The sequence below is a fragment of the Populus trichocarpa genome, chromosome 1 (genome assembly GCF_000002775.5).
Source record: "Populus trichocarpa isolate Nisqually-1 chromosome 1, P.trichocarpa_v4.1, whole genome shotgun sequence".
Lineage (NCBI taxonomy): Eukaryota > Viridiplantae > Streptophyta > Magnoliopsida > Malpighiales > Salicaceae > Populus > Populus trichocarpa.
This window is the reverse complement of record NC_037285.2, coordinates 5,157,009-5,179,777: the sequence shown is the minus strand read 5'-3', so window position 1 is coordinate 5,179,777 and position 22,769 is coordinate 5,157,009. Positions and strand designations below refer to the sequence as shown.

Below are 22,769 nucleotides of genomic sequence, written 5' to 3'. Positions count from 1 at the left end.
TTAATTAATATAATAAATTAGAGAAGTTGATCTCTAATCTATTTTTATACTATTTTTAAAAATTAAATTCTATTTTAAATTGAATGAAGAAGATTTCAAAGCAAAGTTAATTATGAAAAGTTTTTTAAGAAGCTGCAGTTGCGGTTATTTGAGTTGGGCCTCCGATTGAACCTCCATGGCCTGCCTTCAAGAGGCCGAGGTTCTTGCTCGTGGAGATACTTCATCGTTGAATTCGCTGTTTTTGGGTATTTAGCCCAGAACTACATGGAAAACTCAGAGCCCCTGCAAGGCCGCGCCTTTCAATTTCTTTCGAATTGATGTTCCAGCATCTTACGTTGTAATAATTAAGTGTTCTGCTGGGGACATGCGTATGTGATAAATGGCTTGTTTTTTTAATGAAATTTTCATTTTAACGGTATCCGTTACTTTTACTTTTTTTTTTTTTTAACTTGTTCTACAAAAAAACATAGCGTATAAATAATAAAACTTATAATAATTCTATAAAAAAGTTGAGTTCAAAATTAAATATGAAACAAAAAAAAAAGAGAAAATACAAAGGAAATATAGATAGATGATTTTTCTAAGGTTTTATAAGTAAAAAACATTTGAGTTTCAAATCTCATCAGTCTGTCACTCACTATTTATTTGTCAAAAAACCCTACTTTACTCTATTAATAAAATGAAAAACAATCTTCAAATATCTAATAATAAAACTTCTAAGGGTGCGTTTGACTCTGTATTTTAAAAGTAGTTTTGAAAAAATTTAATTTTTTTGTTTTAAGTTAATATGTTTTTGATATTTTTAAATCATTTTGATATGCTCATTTCAAAAATAATTTTTAAAAAATAAAAAAAATTATTAACATACTTTTTTAAATAAAAAATACTTTAAAAAATAATTACAACAACATTTCTAAACACGTGTAGTATTTACTCTTCGAACGTGAGACTTGTTTCCTTACATAGCCTTCTCCTGATAGCAGGTTAAAAAAAAGTTCATACTAGTACAAAAGGACGGATGTGCAAAATAGAAATTAGCTTAAAATAAAATATTATTGGTGATCCTCCAGGAAGTCGTAAAATAAATAGTAGAGAAAAGGTTCACCATTGCAAAACACAAAGAATTTTAATGGTAAAATAAAATTTTTGAGGTGGTGATAAAGATAAAGAAATAGAAAGAGAAGGAGACAAAAAGAGACTAGATTAGAAAAATTATTTGATATGTAATAAATAATAATTTTTAGTGAAAGAATAAATATATTGGCATTTTTTATGTGTTTTTTTATATAAAAAATCTCATTTGTATATTAAATATTCTATACATGCATTTGAAATAATAAATTAAGAATTATTCATTTAACCAGAAACAAATTATAAAGTCTAATTCTTAACTATCAAAGTTAACAAGCCAAACAAGTGTTATGGATTTATTCGAGTTCAATAATTTTTTAAATAATTTATTAATTTAATTATATAATAAAAAATAAATATTCGTAAAATTAAGAGCAAACTAAATATCATGATGTTTATTTTAGATTGCGATAAACCTACAAATATCAAACTAAAACAAATTATGTTGTTCAATAAAAAATAAATAAAATATTAAAGAATAAGATTGAAAAAGAGTTAAGCAAGAAAAATTAATAAATATCTAATTATAAAGGTTGAAAAAAAAATTAAGAAACAAAAATAACAAGAAAAAGAAAAAAAAAAAAAAAGCTTAGTGCACTTTAACCTCAAAAAAAAAAAAAAACTTCTGTGCGTAGTCCTAGGAAAGCCCACACACTTGGGCCTGCTAATTCTTTTTTATATGTTTTTTTATTGTCATGTGCCCTTGCTTTATTTGGAAATAATTAGTAGGTGAATTGTTGCATGCACTGTCTAGTTATTGGCAACCAGAGGTAGCTAAAAAGTTGGGTGTTCATCATTTTTTTTTAAAAAAACTTTTATTTATTTATGACCCTAAACACATCTAAAAAACATGTTAGATAACTAAATAAACTCATTCATATATTGCATTCAAATAACTCGAAATTCAAATTTTTTTCAAGATTATATCTATTTTTTATGCAATTTGAAGGTGAAATAACAATTTATTAGAACAATTCTCATTAAATATAACTTAAAAAATGTCAGAATTGACTATTTTGATTGTTAAAATCATTGTCAATTGATATTTTTCTTCTCTACCATCAAATTCTGATGATTTTTTATCTCTTACCTCAAACTAGAGATTAACAAATAAGAAAAATGAAAGTTTGCACAAAAAATGAATTTTTGAAATACTTAGTGAATGAAAATTTATCATTTTAGAAGTAAGAGGATGAAAGTGTATTTTTAATTTCATTTTTTAAACCACCAGCTCTTTTCTCCTTATTTTAAATTTTAGTTCCATTTGTTTCAAATATGTCCCTCTTTAATTAATTTTGATAAATTAGCTATGAATTTTGGCATAAAAAAACATGATTGAAAAGAAACAGGGATGGAGAATCAAATTGAAAAAAAAAAAGTATCGACACCGTGAATTGTTACAATAAAAAATCTATGTGTTTTAGATTTTCTTTCAATAAAAAATAGAAGATAGAGAGAGGGTAAATGTAGATTGAAGAAGAGAGTTTTTTCTTCTTCTTCTTTCGTTATAAAATCTGCTATTTTACTGGGGGGGAAAAAAGATAAAACGTTGCTTGCCACGTCAGCTCTTGACGTGTTAACATTGAACGGACACATAAGAATATCTTGAACAGCATGAAACTAAAAAGCAATTGATTGGACAGCTATGACACCCAGGCGTGGATTTGGCCCACAGTTTGGATTATTGAGAGTCCATCTAAATTATGATTTTCTGAAAAAAAAAAATTATGAAATAATGCTATTTCATAGCAAGATATCCACAGTTTGAATTTTTTAAAAAATATACTTGATTGCCACATCACATTTTAAATTGATGAAATATTAATATGAAAAAGAAAATAAATAAATAAATAAAATTAGTAGCTTAATTAAAAAAGTTGTAAGAGTTTAGACATTTGCATGTCTGTTACCATTGTTATTAACCTGGATGGCTAGTTAGATAAACTCGGCGATCCATTAATCTATGCTTTAAGTTTCAAAATAAATTTGGTAAAAATTAAATCAACTAAACCCAGTTAAAATATAATTTAATTATTTTTTAATCCAGATTAATCCAATTGATTGATCAGCCTAACTCGTGATGGGTTCAGATTTCATAGATTTGCCTGGTACCTTCGAATCCTATTATTCTCTCGCGCAAATAATAACAGAAATAGGACCAGCTAATCCATGATCCAACGACTGTTACTCCTCCAAATAGGTCACGCATTCCCCAAAACCCAAACCCAAACCCACCCGTGATTTCCTCTCAGGTCCTCTCCGCTTTCAACTCCGTCATCACCACTACCACACTCACTCTTTCTGGTATCCAGGCGACGGCCAAAATGATACCGCCGGAGCTCCAACCGCGGTCATTCCGCCCTTACATCGCCTCTTCCATCTCCTCCCCTTCCTTCTCCTCCTCCTTCCCCACCGCCTCTCCTTATTCCCCCAACTCTGACTTCCCTTCCCCTTCTACCTCATCTTCTAGATCTCGTTTCTCTGCTTCTTTTTTCGCTCACAACACTCGCATCGCCCTCGCCCTCGCTCCCTGCGCTGCTTTCCTCCTTGACCTCGGTGGAGCTCCCGTAGTCGCAATCCTAACCCTGGGTTTGATGATTGCTTACATCATCGACTCACTCAATTTCAAATCCGGTGCGTTTTTCTGTGTCTGGGCTTCCCTAATTGCAGCTCAGATCGCCTTCTTTTTTAGCTCCTCATTGATATTCACTTTCAATTCGATCCCTCTTGGTTTGCTCGCTGCGTTCCTCTGTGCACAAACGAATTTCTTAATCGGGGCTTGGGCTTCACTTCAGTTCAAATGGATTCAATTAGAAAACCCTACTATCGTGCTCGCGCTTGAACGTTTGTTATTCGCATGTGTTCCTTTCGCTGCTTCTTCGATATTCACTTGGGCTACAATCTCTGCTGTCGGTATGCAAAATGCTGCGTATTATCTGATGATTTTTAGTTGTGTCTTCTATTGGATGTTTGCAATTCCGCGTGTTTCTTCATTTAGATCGAAACAAGAAGTGAAATATCATGGTGGAGAGGTTCCTGATGATAATTTTATACTAAGTCCACTAGAGGGTTGTTTTCATACCTTGAATTTGCTCTTCTTTCCGTTGGTATTTCATGTTGCTTCGCATTACTCGGTGATTTTCTCGTCAGCTGCGTCTGTTTGTGATTTGTTGCTGCTGTTTTTTATTCCGTTCTTGTTTCAACTGTATGCATCTACGAGGGGTGCGCTTTGGTGGGTGACTAAGAATGCGAATCAGTTGCATAGCATTCGTGTCGTGAATGGTGCTGTTGCATTGATTGTTGTCGTGATTTGTTTGGAGGTTAGAGTTGTTTTCCATTCCTTTGGAAGGTATATTCAGGTTCCTCCTCCGTTGAATTATCTGCTTGTGACCGTGACGATGCTTGGAGGGGCTGCTGGTGCTGGTGCTTCTGCCCTTGGAATGATTTCTGATGCATTTAGTTACTGGTCTTTCACTGCTTTGGCTGTAACCGTCAGTTCTGCTGGAGCAATTGTTGTGGGTTTTCCTCTACTGGTATGTACCTTGATTTTTCCAAGACTCTGCTCCGATTCCAGTTTTTTTTTTTTCAATTACGAGGTAGGAGTAAATACAGTGGGTGTGTTGTTTGTGCGTGCTTGGGGTTGTGATCTAGGACTTCAGTGCAGATTATGGGACTAAACAGTTTGATTGGCTAAAGCATTGCATTCCACTCCTAAACTTGTGTTTGCGAACTTGGACCACAATGCAATGTACAGCGTTAGTGTGAGCAGCTGAAAAGCTTCTTGCGGGCTGCCTTTTCACAATTGTTGGGTGCTCACCTTTTTGTTTCATCCTCCAGTGCAATCAATGTATTTGGATGTGTCTGTTGGAATTAATCTAGCTTAGAGATGACATATTTCTTAACTAAAGAATGTATTTGGGTCAATAACAACTAACCTAGTATTTGAGCAATTTGTCATCATTATCCTTGGGCTCCTTTTGCGCTTAGTTGTATTGGAGCTGCTATTGATTTTCTACTCTGTCCACAGTTGGTGCATGGTGGCCATCGCCTCCATGCTTCTTTTTTTTTTTCAAATAACACGTCAGTTCTCAATTTTGAAAGTGCATGCTCTTACACTATAATTGTCACTTTATTTTTTGCTTAATTATGTTGGATCCTCTCTTTTATACTATATACTTCTTGCATGTTCAGGCTGTTCTGTCTTTATGATTAATGTTTAACAGATAATGAAGGGAAAAAAATTAAAAGGAAATTTACATGTTAAAAAAAATATTAATCCCATTTTCTCCTTATTTTGCAGTTTCTTCCACTGCCTGCGATTGCTGGATTTGAATTTGCTCGTTTTGTTACAAAGAGAAGTCTGTCATCATATTTTTCCTTTGTTGTGCTCGGGAGCCTGATAGTTACATTGTTTGTGGTGCACAATTTCTGGGATCTAAATATTTGGATGGCAGGCATGTCCCTGAAATCATTCTGTAAACTTATAATCGCAAATGTTGTTCTTGCCATGGCTGTTCCAGGTTTAGCTCTTCTCCCACCTAAACTTCATTTTTTAGCTGAGATTTGTTTGATCAGCCATGCATTGCTGTTGTGCCATATTGAGAATCGGTTCTTCAATTACCCGGGATATTACTACCATGGAATGGAGGAGGATGTGATGTATCCAAGCTATATGGTTATTCTGACAACCTTTGTGGGTTTGGCTCTGGTAAGAAGACTATCTGTGGACCATCGGATTGGACCAAAGGCTGTTTGGATTTTGACTTGCCTGTATTCCTCAAAGCTGTCCATGCTGTTTATTTCATCAAAGCCTGTTGTATGGGTTTCAGCTGTACTTTTACTGGCTGTTACTCCCCCATTGCTCCTTTACAAGTGTGTATTGACATATTCTCCTATTTTAAGACTTTTAAATTCCTTTCTAGTTGCTTCTATTTAGGCATTCATTTACTCTTTGCTTGTTTGACTTTGCAGGGAGAAATCACGAACAGGCTCAAAGATGAAACCATGGAAAGGTTATGTACATGGTGGTGTGGTTGTTCTATCAGTCTGGCTCTTCCGTGAAACAATTTTTGAAGCCCTTCAGTGGTGGAATGGGAGGGCTCCATCTGATGGTTTGCTTTTGGGTTTCTGCATTGCCTTGACCGGATTGGCTTGTGTACCCATTGTTGCTTTGCATTTCTCTCATGTCCTGGTCTGTTTTCTCTTGAAGTTTCTTTCTCTTCTTTTTCCACAAATTTGCTCTTTCTGTTATATTCTTTCTCCATAAATCAAAAAATAATTAAACCAACTAGCCTATTAAGCAACCAACATATTTGATCAGATATATTTATTTCTCTCTCCAGTACAAGAAATTTCCTGCATGTTTGATGAACTCACTGAAATGAAGCAACTTATAGAATTGTGCTTCTTATTGTCCTTTAGACAAGATAGCTCATGAATTAGTGCAAAAGTTTTGAATGATTTGAATCGGTTAAGTAAATAATACATCGTCACTCTAGTTTGTAGAAAGTTTGGCTTAAAAATTTCGTGAACGGATGAAAAAGGAGGATTTATGTTTGTTCATTTGAGTTTAATTTCAACGTGATCATTCTGTGGAGGAAAATAGTAAGAATTGGATGATTAATGAACTGAAGCAGCTCTAATTAAAAGATTTTCCAATGCTATTAAATTTCACTTGAATGTGAAGATAATTATTGTAAGACCCGGACACCTTGACTATCTAAATGCCTTTTTTGGGTGCCTTGTGGCCCTTGTCCTGTCAATAAAATGTTAGGATGTTATTCAAGGCTCTCCAAGAGTTTATATTTAAACTGAACCAATAGCCAGGTGTTCTGATTACTGATTTGACTCATATCTTCTTTCCACAGCCGGCTAAGAGATGCCTAGTACTGGTGGTGGCAACAGGTTTACTGTTTATCCTGATGCAGCCACCAATCCCACTAGCATGGACTTATCGATCTGACATAATCAGCGCAGCTCGTCAATCGTCTGATGACATTTCCATCTATGGCTTCATGGCATCAAAACCAACCTGGCCATCATGGTTGCTTATTGTTGCAATTCTGCTCACTCTAGCAGCGGTGACATCCATCATACCCATTAAGTACATGGTAGAGCTGAGAACATTTTTCTCCATTGCAATAGGGATTGCTCTTGGAGTATACATTTCTGCTGAGTATTTTCTTCAAGCTGCTGTTCTGCATGCCCTCATTGTTGTAACCATGGTCTGCGCCTCTGTGTTTGTGGTCTTCACCCATTTTCCATCTGCTTCAAGCACAAAGCTGCTACCATGGGTATTCGCATTATTAGTAGCCCTCTTTCCTGTGACATATCTGTTGGAGGGTCAGTTAAGAATCAAAAGCATCCTTGGAGATGAAGTTGGAGACCTGGCGGAGGAAGACAGGAAGCTCACTACTCTACTGGCTGTTGAGGGGGCAAGAACATCACTTCTTGGTTTATATGCAGCAATCTTCATGCTCATAGCACTGGAGATTAAGTTTGAACTTGCCTCACTTATGCGGGAAAAGTCTCTTGAAAGGGTTGGAATTAGACATGGTCAATCTAGTCAAAGTAGTTCTTCAAATCTTGCTCCACGAATGAGGTTCATGCAGCAACGGCGCGCCTCTACTGTGCCAACCTTTACAATCAAGAGAATGGTTGCTGAGGGAGCTTGGATGCCCGCGGTTGGTAATGTTGCTACTATAATGTGCTTTGCTATATGCCTGATCTTGAACGTCAATCTGACTGGGGGCTCAACCCAGGCAATCTTCTTCCTGGCTCCTATCCTGCTGCTTCTCAACCAGGACTCAGATTTTGTCGCTGGTTTTGGGGACAAACAAAGGTATTTCCCTGTTACAGTGGCCATATCAGCCTACTTGGTCTTGACAGCTCTCTACAGCATATGGGAAGATACGTGGCATGGTAATGTTGGTTGGAGCCTTGAAATTGGTGGCCCTGATTGGTTCTTTGCAGTCAAGAATTTAGCCGTCCTCATTCTTACGTTTCCCAGCCATATACTCTTCAACCGGTTTGTTTGGAGTAACACAAAGCAGACGGACTCGTCACCATTGATCACGCTTCCCCTTAATCTGCCATCCATTATAATATCAGATGTTATTAAGATCAGGATATTGGGATGCTTAGGGATTATTTATACCATAGCCCAGACCATGATTTCTAGACAGCAATATATCTCAGGGATGAAGTATATTTAGACAACAAATACACACTACTGTACAATACAACATGTTTCGGCAATTTTCAAGTGAGTTGTGAATTTTCAAAGTTTGATTCGCACTTCTTTTCATTTGAATGGTTTATATGGCCCTGGAAATGCAAGTGCACTTTTATATGATCTCACTCACTCCAGCTCTAATTTTAAGTTCTCCCACCTTCATTTCCTGTTTGAAGCTTTGAAATGATAACTCGTGAGTGATGCAGCGGCGCTGTTTTTTTATTAAAAAATATATTAAAATAATTTATTTATATTTTTGAAAAAATTATTTTTGATATTAATTTATTAAAACAATTTAAAAATATAAAAAAATAATTTAGTTATGCTGCAACTCCAGACCACCATTTCAAGTAAAAAGACAAGAAAGTTTCTTTCTCGTATCCTATCCTATGTATCGTTGTGGTTATACCTGATGAAAAACTAAACTTACGTGGTATTATTCTCTGTGAAAAACAAGCTATTTGGTTGTTTAATTATTTTGTTTCCAATCATTTCTCATGTAAATGAACTATTTTGCAGCTTCGTGCTTCTTAAATCTGCAAAGCGGACGAAACATTTTGAAAGTGCAATTTTGTAATATTATCTTTATTTCCCACTTTAACTTGCGAAACTTTTTAACAGTTGAGCCTTTTATTTAGGTAAAAAAAGGGGTAAATTATGAGCTTTTTCCATAGAACCTTAATAGAAAGGGTAAATTAAGAGAATCATATAGTTCGGGGGGTTATTTGATTTTGTTCTTAAGTTTGGGGGTATTCTTACAATTTAGCCCATAAAAAAAAGAAAAATACCAAAACGGAAACAAAAGCCCCTACCCACCACGCGTTGCCACCTCCAACGAGTAAAGATGGCCTCCCTAACCAGACCCATCTCTATCTCTATCTCAATTCTCCTTCTCTTCTTCTTTTCACCATTAATCAAATCATCCAGAGAAGGAGACCCAACTCCAGCACCATGGCCTCACCAATTCCACGCGATTCTATTCATGAATTACAGTGGAACACTTCAAAAGATAGATCTCTGGTACGATTGGACTAATGGTAGAAACTTCAACATCATACAACACCAACTAGGCAAGCTTATGTATGACCTTGAATGGAACAATGGTACTTCCTTCTTCTACACTTTAGATTCCAACAAGGAGTGTTCCACCGCGCACTTGGAGGTTGGAATTCTTCGCCCTAATTGGCTTGATGGAGCTAATTATCTGGGTCAACGACACGTGGATGGCTTTCTTTGTAACGTTTGGGAGAAAGTGGATTTCATCTGGTACTATGAAGATGTTATCACCAAAAGGCCTGTTTACTGGGTCTTTTACACTGGTATATATGTTTGTTTCCCAATTTGGTCTCCACATTCCCTTTCCTACTACTGTCACAGTACCAGTCTAGTTGTTCATATTTATGGATCATTACTATATTCTATATCAGTTTAGATAGTTATTTTTACTGAAATTAATTTGACAAGTTAAAAGGAATTTCAAAGTGGGGTTGCAAATTGCGTTGGTTTTCTTATGATTAAGATGTTCACAGGGAGGGAGGCTCATGTCATGACTTTTGAAGTGGGAGCTGCACTTGAGGATGCAAAATGGCAAGCTCCTGTGTACTGCTTCGGCAATATCCCAGAAGCTGGATATCCGATCTCTGCTACTTCACGAGAGAATTTGTTGGGTGGAGTTCTGAGAGGTTCCTTGGCACTTTGAGTATAAATGATTTATGTGTTTTTCTGTTAAGATAGTGTGATGATGTTCATCTTACTAACAATCAATGATCAGTTCTTTATGCAATCACATCAGTTGATGGGGAGGCTTTCAATTATTTCTGCATTTAAGTTTGTTTAGGCCAAAGCGTAATTGCTATGAAAGTAATACATGGGTTGCTTGGTGATTAAGTGAGTGATTTTATTTTATTTTATTACAATAATATTATATAAAGATATTGTACAGTAAAACATATAGATTCTAAATTCTTTGTTTAAAAGATTTGTAATTTATTTATATTTCATGAGTTTTCATTTAGGAGAATAAAGAGATAAAATATAATATTATCCTGATAGTATTAAAAATAAAAAATATTTTTTATATGAATGAATATTCTTGATATATGTATCAATATGCGTGAGAATATCATGAGTTTTTATAAAAAAATTACATATTATTTTTTACATAACATTAATATTGATAGAAATATAATAGGTGATTTTATACATCTAATAGATATACTTACAAGTTAAAATAACAATTATATTGCAATTACAAGTATGAACTAAAATAAAATGGTATTTTATTATTATTATTTTGTCATTGAACTTGATTTTTTAGCTATTTTATCCTCGCAAGCTGTATTAACATTGTTTTATGTTGTTTTATTTGTTGGGACTTGTTTTTCTTTACTTGTTCTAGCGTATAATCCGTAAATGTTGTGGCTTTAAATTAAAGATTAATATTATGTTGTGGCTTTAAATTAGTTATCATAATATTAAGAATTATTTTATGAATAATTATATATGAATCTAACATGTTGAATTTTTTAAAAAAACTGTTAAAGAATATTAAGTGAGAATTAAAAATATATATATTTTTATTTTTTTACGTCAATTTTTTATATATTTTTATCAATTTTATCATTCTTTGACTTGTATATATAGGGACTGATCAACAAGGGTAAAGATTTGAAAAACATAGCAGCACACTCAAAAGCCAAGATCAAGTTAATTGGGATCTAACATTGCCATCGTCTAAAGCTTGACTACCCTGGATTAAACATGGCTTTTGAATTTATATATATATAAAATAATAATAATTAACGATGTGTTGAACTATAATACATCCTTCTTTATTAAAATCCGTCAAAAGTAACCGCATGTAGTAGTAAAACACGTCTTATGGGCGTTCATTATTTTTATTATAGTCATTAAGTCTGAACCAGCCCGGTGGATTGATCAGGTAGCAAGATTGACCTGGATAAAATAAAAAACTAGAATGAGTAAAAACCCAGTAAAACCTGATTAATCCACTAGGTTGGCCAGTGACCTGGTGAAATCCGGTTGAGATTTTTTTTTTTTTCAAATGTGTTTTTTCTCATTGCTAAAGATCTTTTTTTTATATATATTTTTTAGTTGGTTGTTAATCTTTTTTAAAGTTTACTGTATAAATACTAGAAGAATATTTTATTTTTTCAATATGGGATTTGAAGTCTTTTAGTATATATATTCTATATTCACAATAAAAAAATTATTTTTTCAATGTGGGATTTGAAACTCTTTAGTATATATATTCCATGTTCATAAGAAAAAAGTTATGTTTTTTCAATGTAGGATAAAAAACATTTTTGGTTTAAATACTTCAATTTAAAATGATAACATACTAACATAGTATCTTCTCAATGTGGGATAAAAACTTGTTGAAATAATTTTTAAAATTTCATTATTTATAACATGTATAGCCTATATTCACAAGAATTGTTTTTTAATTTTTTCATATAAAATATTAAAATTTAAAATGTTTTTTTTATAATTTTTTTCAAGTTGATTCGGGTTGATCCAAGTTGACCCGGGTCAACTAATATAACCCGGGACCCGGCTCTTTAGCCAGGTCAACTTCGAACCGGGTCTCATAACTATGATTTTTACATATCATTAATCACCCACCAAACTTTGACATGTGTGCATCGAATCTGTAGGTAACCAATTTTGACAAATTTTGAAAAGTTTAATATAAAATTATTATCAAATGATTTATTATTCAACTACTGATAAAAAAAATAAAAAAAATATGAGAAAATACTATAGAATGACTAAAAGGTCAAGGAATTGGACAGCCATGGATCTAGTATACCAGGGAATTTATCTTTTATATATATATATATATATATATATAATTAATAGAGTGAAAATGGAAGCTTGATTTCCACATTTACCTACTTTAAAGAGCTTCATATGCTTATAAATAGCTTAACTCGATCTATATATAATATGCTTTAGTGTAATCAATACATACCAATTAAGGAACCAAAATGGTGTTTCATTAATTTTTTGTCATTGAAATTGATTTCCCGGCTATTTTATCCTTTCAATTTGTATTAGCATCGTTTTATTTGCCGTGATTTATTTTTCTCTTCACATGTTCTATCGTATACTGAGTATATACGGAGCGTATTGTGGTTTCAAATTCAAGATCAATATTACGAATAAAAATTTATGTTACAGAAAAATTAAATTAAAAAAAATAAGGATTAAAAATAATATAAAAAATAAAGCCCTTTCATTTTCACAATTCAAAAGAAGCACAAAACATTAATTTGATTCTTGAATTATTAATTTTGTGGATATTTATCCTCTGTTATTTTAAAAGTTTTATATTTTGATTTGATGTTTAAGGTTTAAAAACCTAGACCTTAATTTGATGGTGTCATGTGACTGAAAAACATAGATTTAAAAAAAATTAAAATTTTTATTTTTTTATTTTAAATTAATATTATTTTGATATTTTTAAATTATTTGTTAGGTTAAAAATAATTTTTTTTAAAAAAAATTATTTTAATACAATTTCAAATACAATTTTTTTTATTTAAAAAAAACAATCAAAGCTGCTGTCTTCATTGGCCTCCGAAACCGACAGCACCGAAACGAGTATAGAAAAACAATCGATCCAGCTACCTTCTTTTGACTCTCAACTATCCTTGTCTTCCGGATGGTCATGAATGCTCTGAAGACATCTGTGAAGTGGCATTTCTTCTTCTCCAACAAACTCTGTACGGATGTGTCTCACTGGGCTACGGAGGGCTCTTCGACTTCTTCAACTATTATCAAGCTGAGCAGTCTTTCTCATGCCGGACCCTAGAAACGCACCTAATTCCACGCTATAATGGAGGGCGAGTTTTTTTTTTATCTATTGAAAACAAATATTGAGCTACTCATTCAACTAATCTAATCTCACCGACATTTAGCCTCTGTTAATCCTGTTTAAAAAGTATCTATCCATTTGTTTTCCCTTTAATTTGATTCACTGCAATTTTTAAAAGTAAATAATGATATCTTGTTAATTATTAAATAAAATAAAAAATAGAAAAATCTCCCCTCCCTGTCCCTGCCATTAGCTCCCAAAACACAAAATCATCGTAAGAAAGAAACAAGACATATTTTCCTCTCCTTTTTCTCCTTGTGGACTGCAGAGGTCGTTGGCGCTGTGGCGTACTTTATAGATTTTCTTTTCCTTTTGGGGTTGCTGCTGCAGATCTTTCTCTTCACTTGTACTGAAGGTAAGTAGAAGGAAACTTCCGCTCTCTCCATTCCTTTCCTTTCCTTTTTTTTTTCCTTTTCCATTCACGCGTTAACCAAACCCTAGGACACTTTCAGTTCTCACAACACAACCTGCGATCATCGTTATTCATATACTGCCAGATTCTTAATTTATTCTTCTTCTTCTTCTTCTATAATTTGTAGGGTGAGTGATTATAAAGGAATTAGTGTCTTTCTGTTGCTTGTTAAGTTTAGACTGGCTGTTGTTTTACAGTGAGATTAAGATTTTTTTTTTAAAAAAAAAATATTGTATTATACTGCTGGTACATTGCTATTTATTTTCAAAAAAAAATAAAAATCTATCGTAGCTAATATATTGATTTATTATTCCATTGTGAAGGAATTATAGTTCATAGCAACTCACGAAACAAGAGTTTCATCAAATCCCCCCTTTCAAAGCTTCAATGATAGACAAAGAGAGCATTCGTTTTTTTAGTTTAGATGACCATGACACTGCTCCTGGTTTCAGAGGAATTTCATGCCCGCTATCACTTTCTGGAAATGGTGTTATCAGGCATATCTCCATCTGCACTTGTTTGCCATTTCCAAATGCATAACTATGTGAACCGACTGCCCTTGAGATTCTTGAGAATTGACTTCACTGCTGACTAGTGTTATTTGCCATTCTGGTTTGTAGAAGCGTGGTGGCATTTTAATGTATCTATTCCTTTCAAAGTTTGTAGATAAAGCATTTTCGGCCTTGAAAACTCCAAAAGGTCTTCTGAGAAGGACCTAATGCCCAAGAGGGTTTCTCTACTAAGAACTTTATATTCTCTCTCTTTGGCCGATGATTTATGTCATTCACCGCTTTTTCTTCTCATCATTCCAATTATGCTGATACCTGTTCTTATGGAGTGCTTCAAGTTTGTTTGTTTTGTACAGGTTCGCTGAAGATATAGCATCCTTGATTCCTAGCTTGTTGCTTCCTAGTTGTCAACAGCCAATTTTTTGGGTTTTATTTTTTAAGCACAAAGATGGGTGCCTTCTGCTGCTGTCCATGCAGTGATGAACATGAAGAACATGCTTACTCGGGCAATTCAATATACAGGCACTGCGTTTGCCTAAGATTCCTTTTCCACCAGTTACGCAGTGGGGTAAGCATTGAAATACAGGCAACTCAACACACTTTACTGTTGATTTTTTCATTTCACAGATGTTTGCTAAACTCTAGGCTCTTTGTTGTGGAGATTGTTTGCATAAGATCATGCAACCAAGGCATTTGGGCTGAATCTAGGGGGTTAGGTCTTTTAGGGGTTTGCCAATTTGTACTTCAATGAACGTATATAATCTTGTGATTGCATAGAGCTCAGATTTTACAAAAGCATGAAATAAACATTTCACCCAGAGGATTTGGAGTATATGCAAATAGTCATAGTAAACCCTTTAGGTGCCCCAGAGTAATAAATGATTAAACAGTACCTTTCCCTTGGGTGCAATTCCAATGTCATGGTGCGCTCTATCAAATATTTCAACCGATTTGTGATTAAAGTTGTTCTCATGTTTATGCTTTCTAATGAAACTTATCTCCTATGTATGCTTTGTGATTTGAGGTTTAGTTTCTTAAAACTGGCTCGAAAAAACCCAATTAACTAAATTACACTATCACTTATATTCTTGATCATGGAAAGATCCTAATTTCTAAGGTGATTGTCATAATAGATTTCCCTTTCCAAAGCATGTTCTTTGGTGCTGTTGTGACACATCCTCATATTTTTTGTTGTTTTAGTTCATTCCAGTTAGGTGATGCACTTATTACCTTCTGCCATGCACTTGCAGTATGGTACAGTGTTTCACAGACTTGAAGGTAGGACTGTCTCGCCAACCCAAGAAGGTACTTCTTTGGCATCAACTGGAGTTGGCACAGGATTACCAGATGGTTCTGAAAATGACACTCAACTCTCGTCATCCAGGCCACTCCCTTATGATACTGATCAGAGGTATGCTCGTTTGCAGCGTTATGGTTTAGTCTCTAGGAAGTCGATGACTCACTTCCAAGAAGAATCACAACCACTGAGAAGAAATATGAGCAGTTCTGCTGTGGAATCATTGGGCTTTGGAAGAAGAAGAAACGGGATTGATTCTGAAGATGACAATAAACTTGGCTATTCAGAGTTGTCAGACAAATCTTTGGCAACAAAAGTTGCATACAGGCTAACTTATGCGCAACCATCTTCTGAAGATGAAGATGCCTGCCCTACCTGTCTTGATGGTAATTTAATGTGTTTAGATTGTGCTGCATCAGATTGTGACTTTTAAGTTATGTGTTTTTCTTATTCCCTCCAGTAAGGTGTTTTTGAACGGTCATGTTGCAGAGTACACCCCAGAAAATCCTAAAATTACAACTCGATGCTCTCACCATTTTCACCTTGGCTGCATTTATGAATGGTTGGAAAGAAGTGAAAGTTGTCCAATATGTGGCAAGGTATGCTGAATTTCTCCTTAGATTACATAGTCAATTTCATACTGAAAATAAAAAAAGAAAAAAAATTCTGAGTCCTGAACCTTCCTGTGAAGGCACTGATCTCTGGAAAGGTTGTAAGCAGGCTTAATTTTGTCTCTATGGACCAAATTAGTATCAGTAGCTGCTAAAACTATGGCCAGTTTTTCAGATAGCCTAGAAATATAATTTCAAGCCTTTAATCATTCCGTCAGTGTGGAGATGGCATATGAGGAAGTGAGACAATTCGTTGAAGTGTTAACTTCTAGACACGCACACTTTCTCTCTCATCACATATTGATAAAATCACAGCCATCAAAACTTTACATTTACTCCGCTTTCTGCACCTACATATTACTTATTTTGAACTAATCTCAAATATTGGATAGTCACTATAAAGTGCTATGTTCACTTCCTTTTTGTGAATTATTGCTCACTAAATAGTGTTAGAATTAGTCCTCCATTTACATGGAAATCCTAATAATAGCACCAGATTTCTTGAGGTGTTTTTGATGAACCACTTCCATTTGGGATGCTAGGAAATGGAGTTTTGTGAAAGCCCTTAAGTTGGTGTGCATCAGATTCACCGTCAATGGAGGAAGAGCTGGCTGGAGTGTAAATAAAAGCTCCCCGAGCTTTATGTAAAAGAGGCTTGCATAGATTTCTCAAAAGAAAAAAAGAAGGTTTTTGCATAAAACAATTTTTCATTTTCTCTACTTACACTACCTTGTAATTTCCTACTGTACTTGATTGTCAAATGCTCGTTGCTTTTCGTGTATATTCTACTGATCAGTGTATAGCTTGTATAAACTGATTCATAAACATTATGCCGATTCATACAAGGCACAGCCTAAGTACTGCTGATATTATTACCTCATGCTTCAAACTATAGGATGATGCTTGACTATGATACACCTTTGGTTGAACCCATATAATAAGACAACGTTGTGTGGCATCTAGAATAACGTAATCAGTTCCAGCATAAATGAATCGAAGCACTTCGCCTGCACTTTCTAGTTTGCCATTTTGTGTAATTATATTGTTGTTCATCTGTATGTGTTGGCTGATTTATTAGTGGATTAAGAAGCTACTTGTGAAATATTGAGGTTCTGCTACGGTAAGGGCCTACTCGAACAGGATATTCGGACCACTTAAATTCCCATGAAAGTAATTTTTTGTTTTAGATATTTGATTTCACTAGCAAGATTGGACCACTTAAAAACTACTCATGCCAGTGATCCAACGTTGCATTTGGTGATGTTGTTCAACTTGCTTTTGAATTTTTAAGTGTTTTTTTTATAGTTTTGATGAGTTAATATCAAAAATAAAATAAAAATCTAAATTTTTTGTTTTTAATTGAATTTGTTTTTTGAAAAATAACCTGTAATGACCTATTAAACACACCTTTGACATTGTGTTTGTATTTAGTTATATGAAAAAAATATTAAATTGATGTTTTTTTTAATATTTTTCAATAATTTTGATGTATTAATATGTTAAAAAAATTATTTTAATAAATCTTTAAATTTAAAAAATAAGAATGTATCACAATAAACACGCATTAAGAATGAGATAGATTTATGTGGATCCCAAGGGAGCATGCAAACTTCATAAAAGCTACTGTATTCGTGTTGGGCTTATACAGTAACGGATAGGTAGCAATAATTTCTTACATATGAAAAAATAATTTCTTTTGAATACATAGGAATATAATAAGATGGTGAGGGATATGGTCAGGATACTTGAGAGATACGGTTATGATGTATTTTGGATGTATTTTAAGATTAAATATGTCAAGATTCGAATATACTTTTAAGATTTTATCGTTTATGAATGAAAGAATCTTAAACACTTTACTAAAAATCAACATTTTCTTTAATTTATAAATTTTATAATAATGCAATATTATGATCGATAAATCAACACTTTCATGCTAGAGTTATTGAAAATTTTGTCTGTGCCTAACTAATGGTCCCTTTTTAAAGCTTCTTTAATTCAATTAGTTTAGAAGAAAACACAAACTTCGTTCACCTAAAGTCCACGGAGGATTCTGGACAACTCTGAGTGGTTTATCGAATCCTGAGGCCATGCTATGGTTATGCAGATTAATTTTATCAGAAGGGCTCCGAGATTCAATTAGTTTGATGGCATTTAATATTTAGCTAGCCCCATGTGAGTTACTCCATGGCTCTGTCCTCTAGAGGCAGCAGACATATATGGGTGAACAACAGACAAGAAGCTCAGCAGATACAGACATGCAATGGGACACTGGACAGTTCCATCCGGGCAACCAGCCATAAAGAGGGGCTGGCCAAGCTTCCAATCAAACATATTGGACCCTGGCACTCATTGGCAAAGGCTCCTAACTTGATCATTAGGGAATATGCCAATTCTTGAAAACCATGATCATTCACACAGCGCACATGCAATATCAGGATCTTCAATGCACCCTGACTAGGTTGAGATAATGACAAGGTCGCAGAATTCAAATGTTGCCAGCAATTCGATTAAACGCAGGAAAATGCAGCTGTGATTCATGTTTTATCTTGTTCCAAGTTATGTTTTAGAAGGGAAACATCATGAAGGGGAAATCTTGCACTGGAAGAGAGAAATTTAATTGTGAATGTGGTACTTGTCCATCTTAGATTTCGAATTCATATTCGGCTTGCTAGCCCCTGGCTGGGGTGTTTTGTTTGTTGGTTACAACTTCCTGAATCCCAAATTTCTGCTCTGCCCTGTACTTGTACCTACGGGCTGAATATAGAAAGGCACAGAAATTTATCGCACTCAGAACTGTAAGCAGCCAGTAGAAATATTCAAATCTACCAGTATTTATATTCTGGGATAACCATGATTGCTGCCTCTTGTCTGGGTTCCCTGTCACTGATTTCACAATGCTGTTCAATATACTTGCTGCAAAGCAGCCAATTCCACCTGCTAGTGCAGCATAGGCAGATCCTATACTCTTCATTGCATCAGGAGCTTCCTCATACAGAAATTCAAGCAAGCCCACAATGCAAAAGACTTCAGCTATTCCAATCAGGCAATACTGGATCAACAACCAGTAGGCACTCAGGTTAGGCATGGGAGTCAAGAAACTAAACTCATAGCCATGTTCTATAGCGTACTTTCTCCGATACCTCTCAAAAATGGCTGCCCAGGCAACAGAAAGAATTGAAAATGCCAGACCGATTCCTACTCTTTGAAGCTGAGAAGCACCACGAGGATGGCCGGTAATGCGCCGGAATATTGGAACAAATACCGAGTAATAGAGAGACAATATCAGGAATATACTGAGGCAAGGAAACACGGGCATGCTTGTTACTGGAAGTTTGAGATGACCCAAATGTGTATTCAAAGTATATGCCTGCTGTACTGATAGAGTCAGATACTCTGTTAAGATTAGATTGAGCATTATTGTGCAAGCTGGTATTGGAACAAGCTTTATAAGTATCTTGACTTCCTCCACTTGAGTCACCGTACAAAGCCTCCAAGGACTTGGATCTACACCATCTTCCTTCAATTGCAATGCTGCCTTGTCCAGACATCTGTTGAAGCCCAGAAGTTTTGGAAATTATATGGTGAAAAATATAATTTCCCTTCCCTTTTTTGTTTTGTTTTTTGGTTTTTTAAAGAATGAACAAAACAGATTTCCTTGTAACTTGTAAGAGAAATCCTCCAAAACCATTGAACAAACAGCCAGAGGTTGAGAACCAAAATTCACACAGCCTAAAACTGTATTAATCCATGAAATATTAAAAATGTAAGAGATTAGCAATTATACCTGAAGTCATCTGTATGTGCTATCTTTCCACTACCCTTTATAGCAGAACGTTTGCCAGGAACCTCATAAAGGCCTATTAACTCGCTGCTGGAAAACGAGGCTTTTCTCTTCTGAAAGGCCGCGACCAGAACTTGGGCAACTCTTGTTAGTGGACTGCCTCCTGGCAATCTATGCCTATACAAAGGAGTACCGATAAAGAATAACATGTTTGACATGCCCATAGCTATGGCCAGTGAACCAAAGGCAGATCCCCATCCATGTTTCATTTGAATGTAGACTACTAAAGTGAAGGCCACTATTGCTCCAATAGTTACAGAAAGATAAAAGAAGTTGAAAAACCTATCCAGATGAGACTTGTAATTTTCACCTCTTTCATCAAACTGATCGGCTCCGAATGAAGAAACACACGGCCTTATACCTGCGGCTCCAAATCCAGTCACATAAAGAACTGTGTTAAGATAGAGCATCTGCCATGATTTCGCTGGCTCGCAGTTACCCAAAAGCAAGGATAGCTGATCGCATTGACCCTGGTCCGGCATGAAAATATTCATTGTTGCACACAAGGTTATACCTGTCAAGCCCTCCAGGAAACAAAGATTGGAAGGAAAACGCATCATCAGTAAACCTCCAAGGATTTAACTTGAGGAACGGATTGACGACTACGTGTTCATGAACACATCTTACCGCAAGATAGATTGTTGTGAAAATTGCAATTGTCCAATATCGACCGAGATACGCATCTGCAAGAAATCCGCCAAGGACAGAGGAAACTTGAGAAATTCCTAAGAAATTGTTCACTGCATTGGATGAACTGGTAAAGGGTCGGTGCATAATATAGAACATGAAGGCCACCATGTTAACAGAGAGGCCAAAGTAAGCCATCCTCTCTGCCATTTCATTCCCTGGACAAAAAAAGATCCAAGCTCAGAAAGGGACCGAAATATGATTTGACTGAACACAAACATACACATGATCTTGCACTTCTTGAACACAAGTTGTAAATTAATTCCACGAAAGAATATATAGCATATATCATATTCTATGACTACAGAAACACTCTTAGTATTTTTGTTTTTCTGATCTAGTCCAATTCACCTGTCTATCATAATTGTAGTGTAACCTTAATTTAATCTCCCAGTTATTACACCAGAAAACACGACTTAATTGTTAACCTTCATGTGACAGTTTTCTAAGAAATGGAATGTAAACTCATATGAAGAAGTTGCTTACCAAAAATGAATAAGGCAGCAATCCAGCCACCTGTCTTCGAGAGGTCAGGAATAGGCTTCCCATGGATGTCAACAGGAGTAGTTCCTCCAGTATATCCACGGCCAAAAGCCATCCTCCTATTGTCGGACTCGAGGAAGTAAATTCCAAGCTTCTTGCTATGAATTGGGTTTGAAACTCCATCATATGTTGCTGGTGTCTCTGGTAGACCTTCTGGTGACTTTATTTCACCGGAACCCATGTCTCTGGCTAATTCCCTGTAAGATTAATTAAGCCAACAATAATACACATCAATTTGTGTCTGCTTTCTACTATCATCACACATACTAGTAAGTCCTCATATACATATAATAGCAATTAAGCTTCTACTCTCTAACATTCTGATGCAGAACAAATAGAAGATTTAATGAACTATGTATCTATGGAAATTTAACACCATCACCTCTAAGGCTAGTCCAGAAAATTACTTCCTGAGAATAACGTAACTAAAGTAGCAGCTGAAAAACATATCGAGGCAGTCTTATATAAGAAGAGCTTAGCTTAGATACCTAGCTGCAGTACCGGAGCTTAAGTGGGTGAATGTTTCACATGCAACTTCAATGGTCCTGCATCCAAGTGAAAAGGGTTCGTGATTATGGGACAGTTAGCAGCTGCGTGGCTAGCCAGTAATAAAATGAAACCAAGAGGCAAGAACAATGAAGGAGGGCCAACCAACCCACGATGAAGCCCCATTGGAAGAGATTAAAACAAATGGCAATAAATGATCCTCCAGTGAAAGTTAGGAAAGAAAGAAAGAAGCAAGAGTGATCTGTAGAGAGTAAAGAGACGTTGCATTAATGCTTTGACGTGTATAGTTTCACGTACAATCCCAACATTATTGATTGCTGCCTGCCTGCCCGCCCTATCATCATTATTGGAGTTCGGCTTATAAGTAATTAAACGAATAACCTTTCCGCTACCTCTCGCTCTCAGTAGACGATACTGCTGATGGAATGAATGGTGGTCTAGTTAGTCCAACTATGCATCGCAGAGTGATAATCCAGCGGGAAAAACGGGTGGACATCGATTTTCTTTGATTTTACGGACTTCAATGAAAGCTGATGCTTTGCAATCTTCATTTTTGTTTTTTTGAGGTCATGGTGACGCTATCGATAAGAGTTAGGGTTGGGGTTGCGTTATAGCTCGATCTCCACAATATTCATTTGCAATTTTTCAAATAAAAAAACATTAATAATACACTCTTTTTAAAATACAAATACTTAATTTTAGCAATACAAGAAATTAAGATTATATATATATATATATCTTCATATTTAATCAGTATCATAAATCTAATTTCTATTATAAATATAATATAAAGATTTTGTTTTTTTATTAATAATATAACTATAGTTTTTTTTTACCCGAGCTGAAACGACGACTTCTTGTTTTTTCTTTTTTTGCAGCGGTGATGTTATAAATTGTTGAAAGGCGAGTAGCATCACACTTAAATTTAGATTCTAATTAACAAATAAAAAGGCGAGTAGCATGCATCACACCTAAATTTAGATTCTAATTAACAAATAAAAAGGCGAGTAGCATTACTGTCTAATAATAAAGGTCCCCTAAAAGATTGACCACCTACTGCTATATAGTATCGATTTTAATTAATGATGTTGATT

At 34.9% G+C, this 22,769-nt stretch overlaps 4 protein-coding genes across 13 annotated transcripts; 3 read left to right on the top strand and 1 right to left on the bottom strand.

Annotated features, from left to right (window-relative positions):
- Nucleotides 1-3,268: 3,268 nt before the first annotated feature.
- Nucleotides 3,269-8,415, top strand: LOC7491440 (uncharacterized). The gene is made up of 4 exons (XM_002299324.4): nucleotides 3,269-4,664; nucleotides 5,432-6,003; nucleotides 6,103-6,322; nucleotides 6,999-8,415. Exons 1-4 carry the CDS (start codon nucleotides 3,456-3,458, stop codon nucleotides 8,343-8,345), a joined length of 3,348 nt encoding a protein of 1,115 aa, XP_002299360.3. The 5' UTR covers nucleotides 3,269-3,455; the 3' UTR covers nucleotides 8,346-8,415.
- A 737-nt stretch (nucleotides 8,416-9,152) lies between these two features.
- On the top strand, nucleotides 9,153-10,252 carry LOC7491439 (uncharacterized protein At4g14100). Its single transcript, XM_024606400.2, has 2 exons — nucleotides 9,153-9,684; nucleotides 9,895-10,252. The coding sequence occupies exons 1-2, from the start codon at nucleotides 9,210-9,212 to the stop codon at nucleotides 10,062-10,064; spliced, it is 645 nt and encodes a 214-aa protein (XP_024462168.1). The 5' UTR covers nucleotides 9,153-9,209; the 3' UTR covers nucleotides 10,065-10,252.
- A 2,717-nt stretch (nucleotides 10,253-12,969) lies between these two features.
- LOC7482829 (E3 ubiquitin-protein ligase At3g02290) lies at nucleotides 12,970-16,969 on the top strand. Of its 7 annotated transcripts, XM_052450127.1 has the most exons (6): nucleotides 12,975-13,620; nucleotides 14,001-14,289; nucleotides 14,543-14,754; nucleotides 15,437-15,869; nucleotides 15,973-16,082; nucleotides 16,637-16,969. In XM_052450127.1, exons 3-6 carry the CDS (start codon nucleotides 14,635-14,637, stop codon nucleotides 16,661-16,663), a joined length of 690 nt encoding a protein of 229 aa, XP_052306087.1. In that variant the 5' UTR covers nucleotides 12,975-13,620; nucleotides 14,001-14,289; nucleotides 14,543-14,634; the 3' UTR covers nucleotides 16,664-16,969. The 7 variants fall into 7 exon arrangements, with proteins under 7 accessions (XP_024453499.2, XP_052306087.1, XP_002299358.3 ...); XM_002299322.4 differs by lacking the exon at nucleotides 14,001-14,289; XM_024597715.2 differs by lacking the exon at nucleotides 14,001-14,289 and having other exon boundaries at nucleotides 14,525-14,754.
- A 1,609-nt stretch (nucleotides 16,970-18,578) lies between these two features.
- On the bottom strand, nucleotides 18,579-22,062 carry LOC7491438 (protein NRT1/ PTR FAMILY 6.1). 4 transcript variants are annotated; one of them, XM_024600819.2, is made up of 6 exons: nucleotides 21,820-22,062; nucleotides 21,551-21,713; nucleotides 21,112-21,365; nucleotides 20,566-20,783; nucleotides 19,882-20,462; nucleotides 18,579-19,645 (listed from the first exon to the last, which is right to left on the bottom strand). In XM_024600819.2, exons 3-6 carry the CDS (start codon nucleotides 21,347-21,349, stop codon nucleotides 18,766-18,768), a joined length of 1,917 nt encoding a protein of 638 aa, XP_024456587.1. In that variant the 5' UTR covers nucleotides 21,350-21,365; nucleotides 21,551-21,713; nucleotides 21,820-22,062; the 3' UTR covers nucleotides 18,579-18,765. The 4 variants fall into 4 exon arrangements, with proteins under 4 accessions (XP_024456587.1, XP_024456602.1, XP_024456585.1 ...); XM_024600834.2 differs by having other exon boundaries at nucleotides 21,657-21,713; XM_024600817.2 differs by having other exon boundaries at nucleotides 21,657-21,713; nucleotides 21,824-22,062.
- Nucleotides 22,063-22,769: the final 707 nt, after the last annotated feature.

Excerpts from the sequence above, each read along its gene's own strand:
- LOC7491439 (XM_024606400.2), top strand. The coding sequence starts at position 9,210 with ATGGCCTCCCTAACCAGACCCATCTCTATCTCTATCTCAATTCTCCTT. Across the intron at positions 9,685-9,894 it reads TTACTGGGTCTTTTACACTG|GGAGGGAGGCTCATGTCATG; the intron begins GTATATATGTTT and ends AGATGTTCACAG.
- LOC7491440 (XM_002299324.4), top strand. The coding sequence starts at position 3,456 with ATGATACCGCCGGAGCTCCAACCGCGGTCATTCCGCCCTTACATCGCC. Across the intron at positions 4,665-5,431 it reads TTGTGGGTTTTCCTCTACTG|TTTCTTCCACTGCCTGCGAT; the intron begins GTATGTACCTTG and ends CTTATTTTGCAG. Across the intron at positions 6,004-6,102 it reads CCCCCATTGCTCCTTTACAA|GGAGAAATCACGAACAGGCT; the intron begins GTGTGTATTGAC and ends TTGACTTTGCAG.
- LOC7491438 (XM_024600817.2), bottom strand. Across the intron at positions 20,463-20,565 it reads TCACAACAATCTATCTTGCG|GGCTTGACAGGTATAACCTT; the intron begins GTAAGATGTGTT and ends TGTTTCCTGGAG. Across the intron at positions 19,646-19,881 it reads GCACATACAGATGACTTCAG|ATGTCTGGACAAGGCAGCAT; the intron begins GTATAATTGCTA and ends GGGCTTCAACAG.
- LOC7482829 (XM_002299322.4), top strand. The coding sequence starts at position 14,635 with ATGGGTGCCTTCTGCTGCTGTCCATGCAGTGATGAACATGAAGAACAT. Across the intron at positions 14,755-15,436 it reads TCCACCAGTTACGCAGTGGG|TATGGTACAGTGTTTCACAG; the intron begins GTAAGCATTGAA and ends ATGCACTTGCAG. Across the intron at positions 16,083-16,636 it reads GTTGTCCAATATGTGGCAAG|GAAATGGAGTTTTGTGAAAG; the intron begins GTATGCTGAATT and ends TTGGGATGCTAG.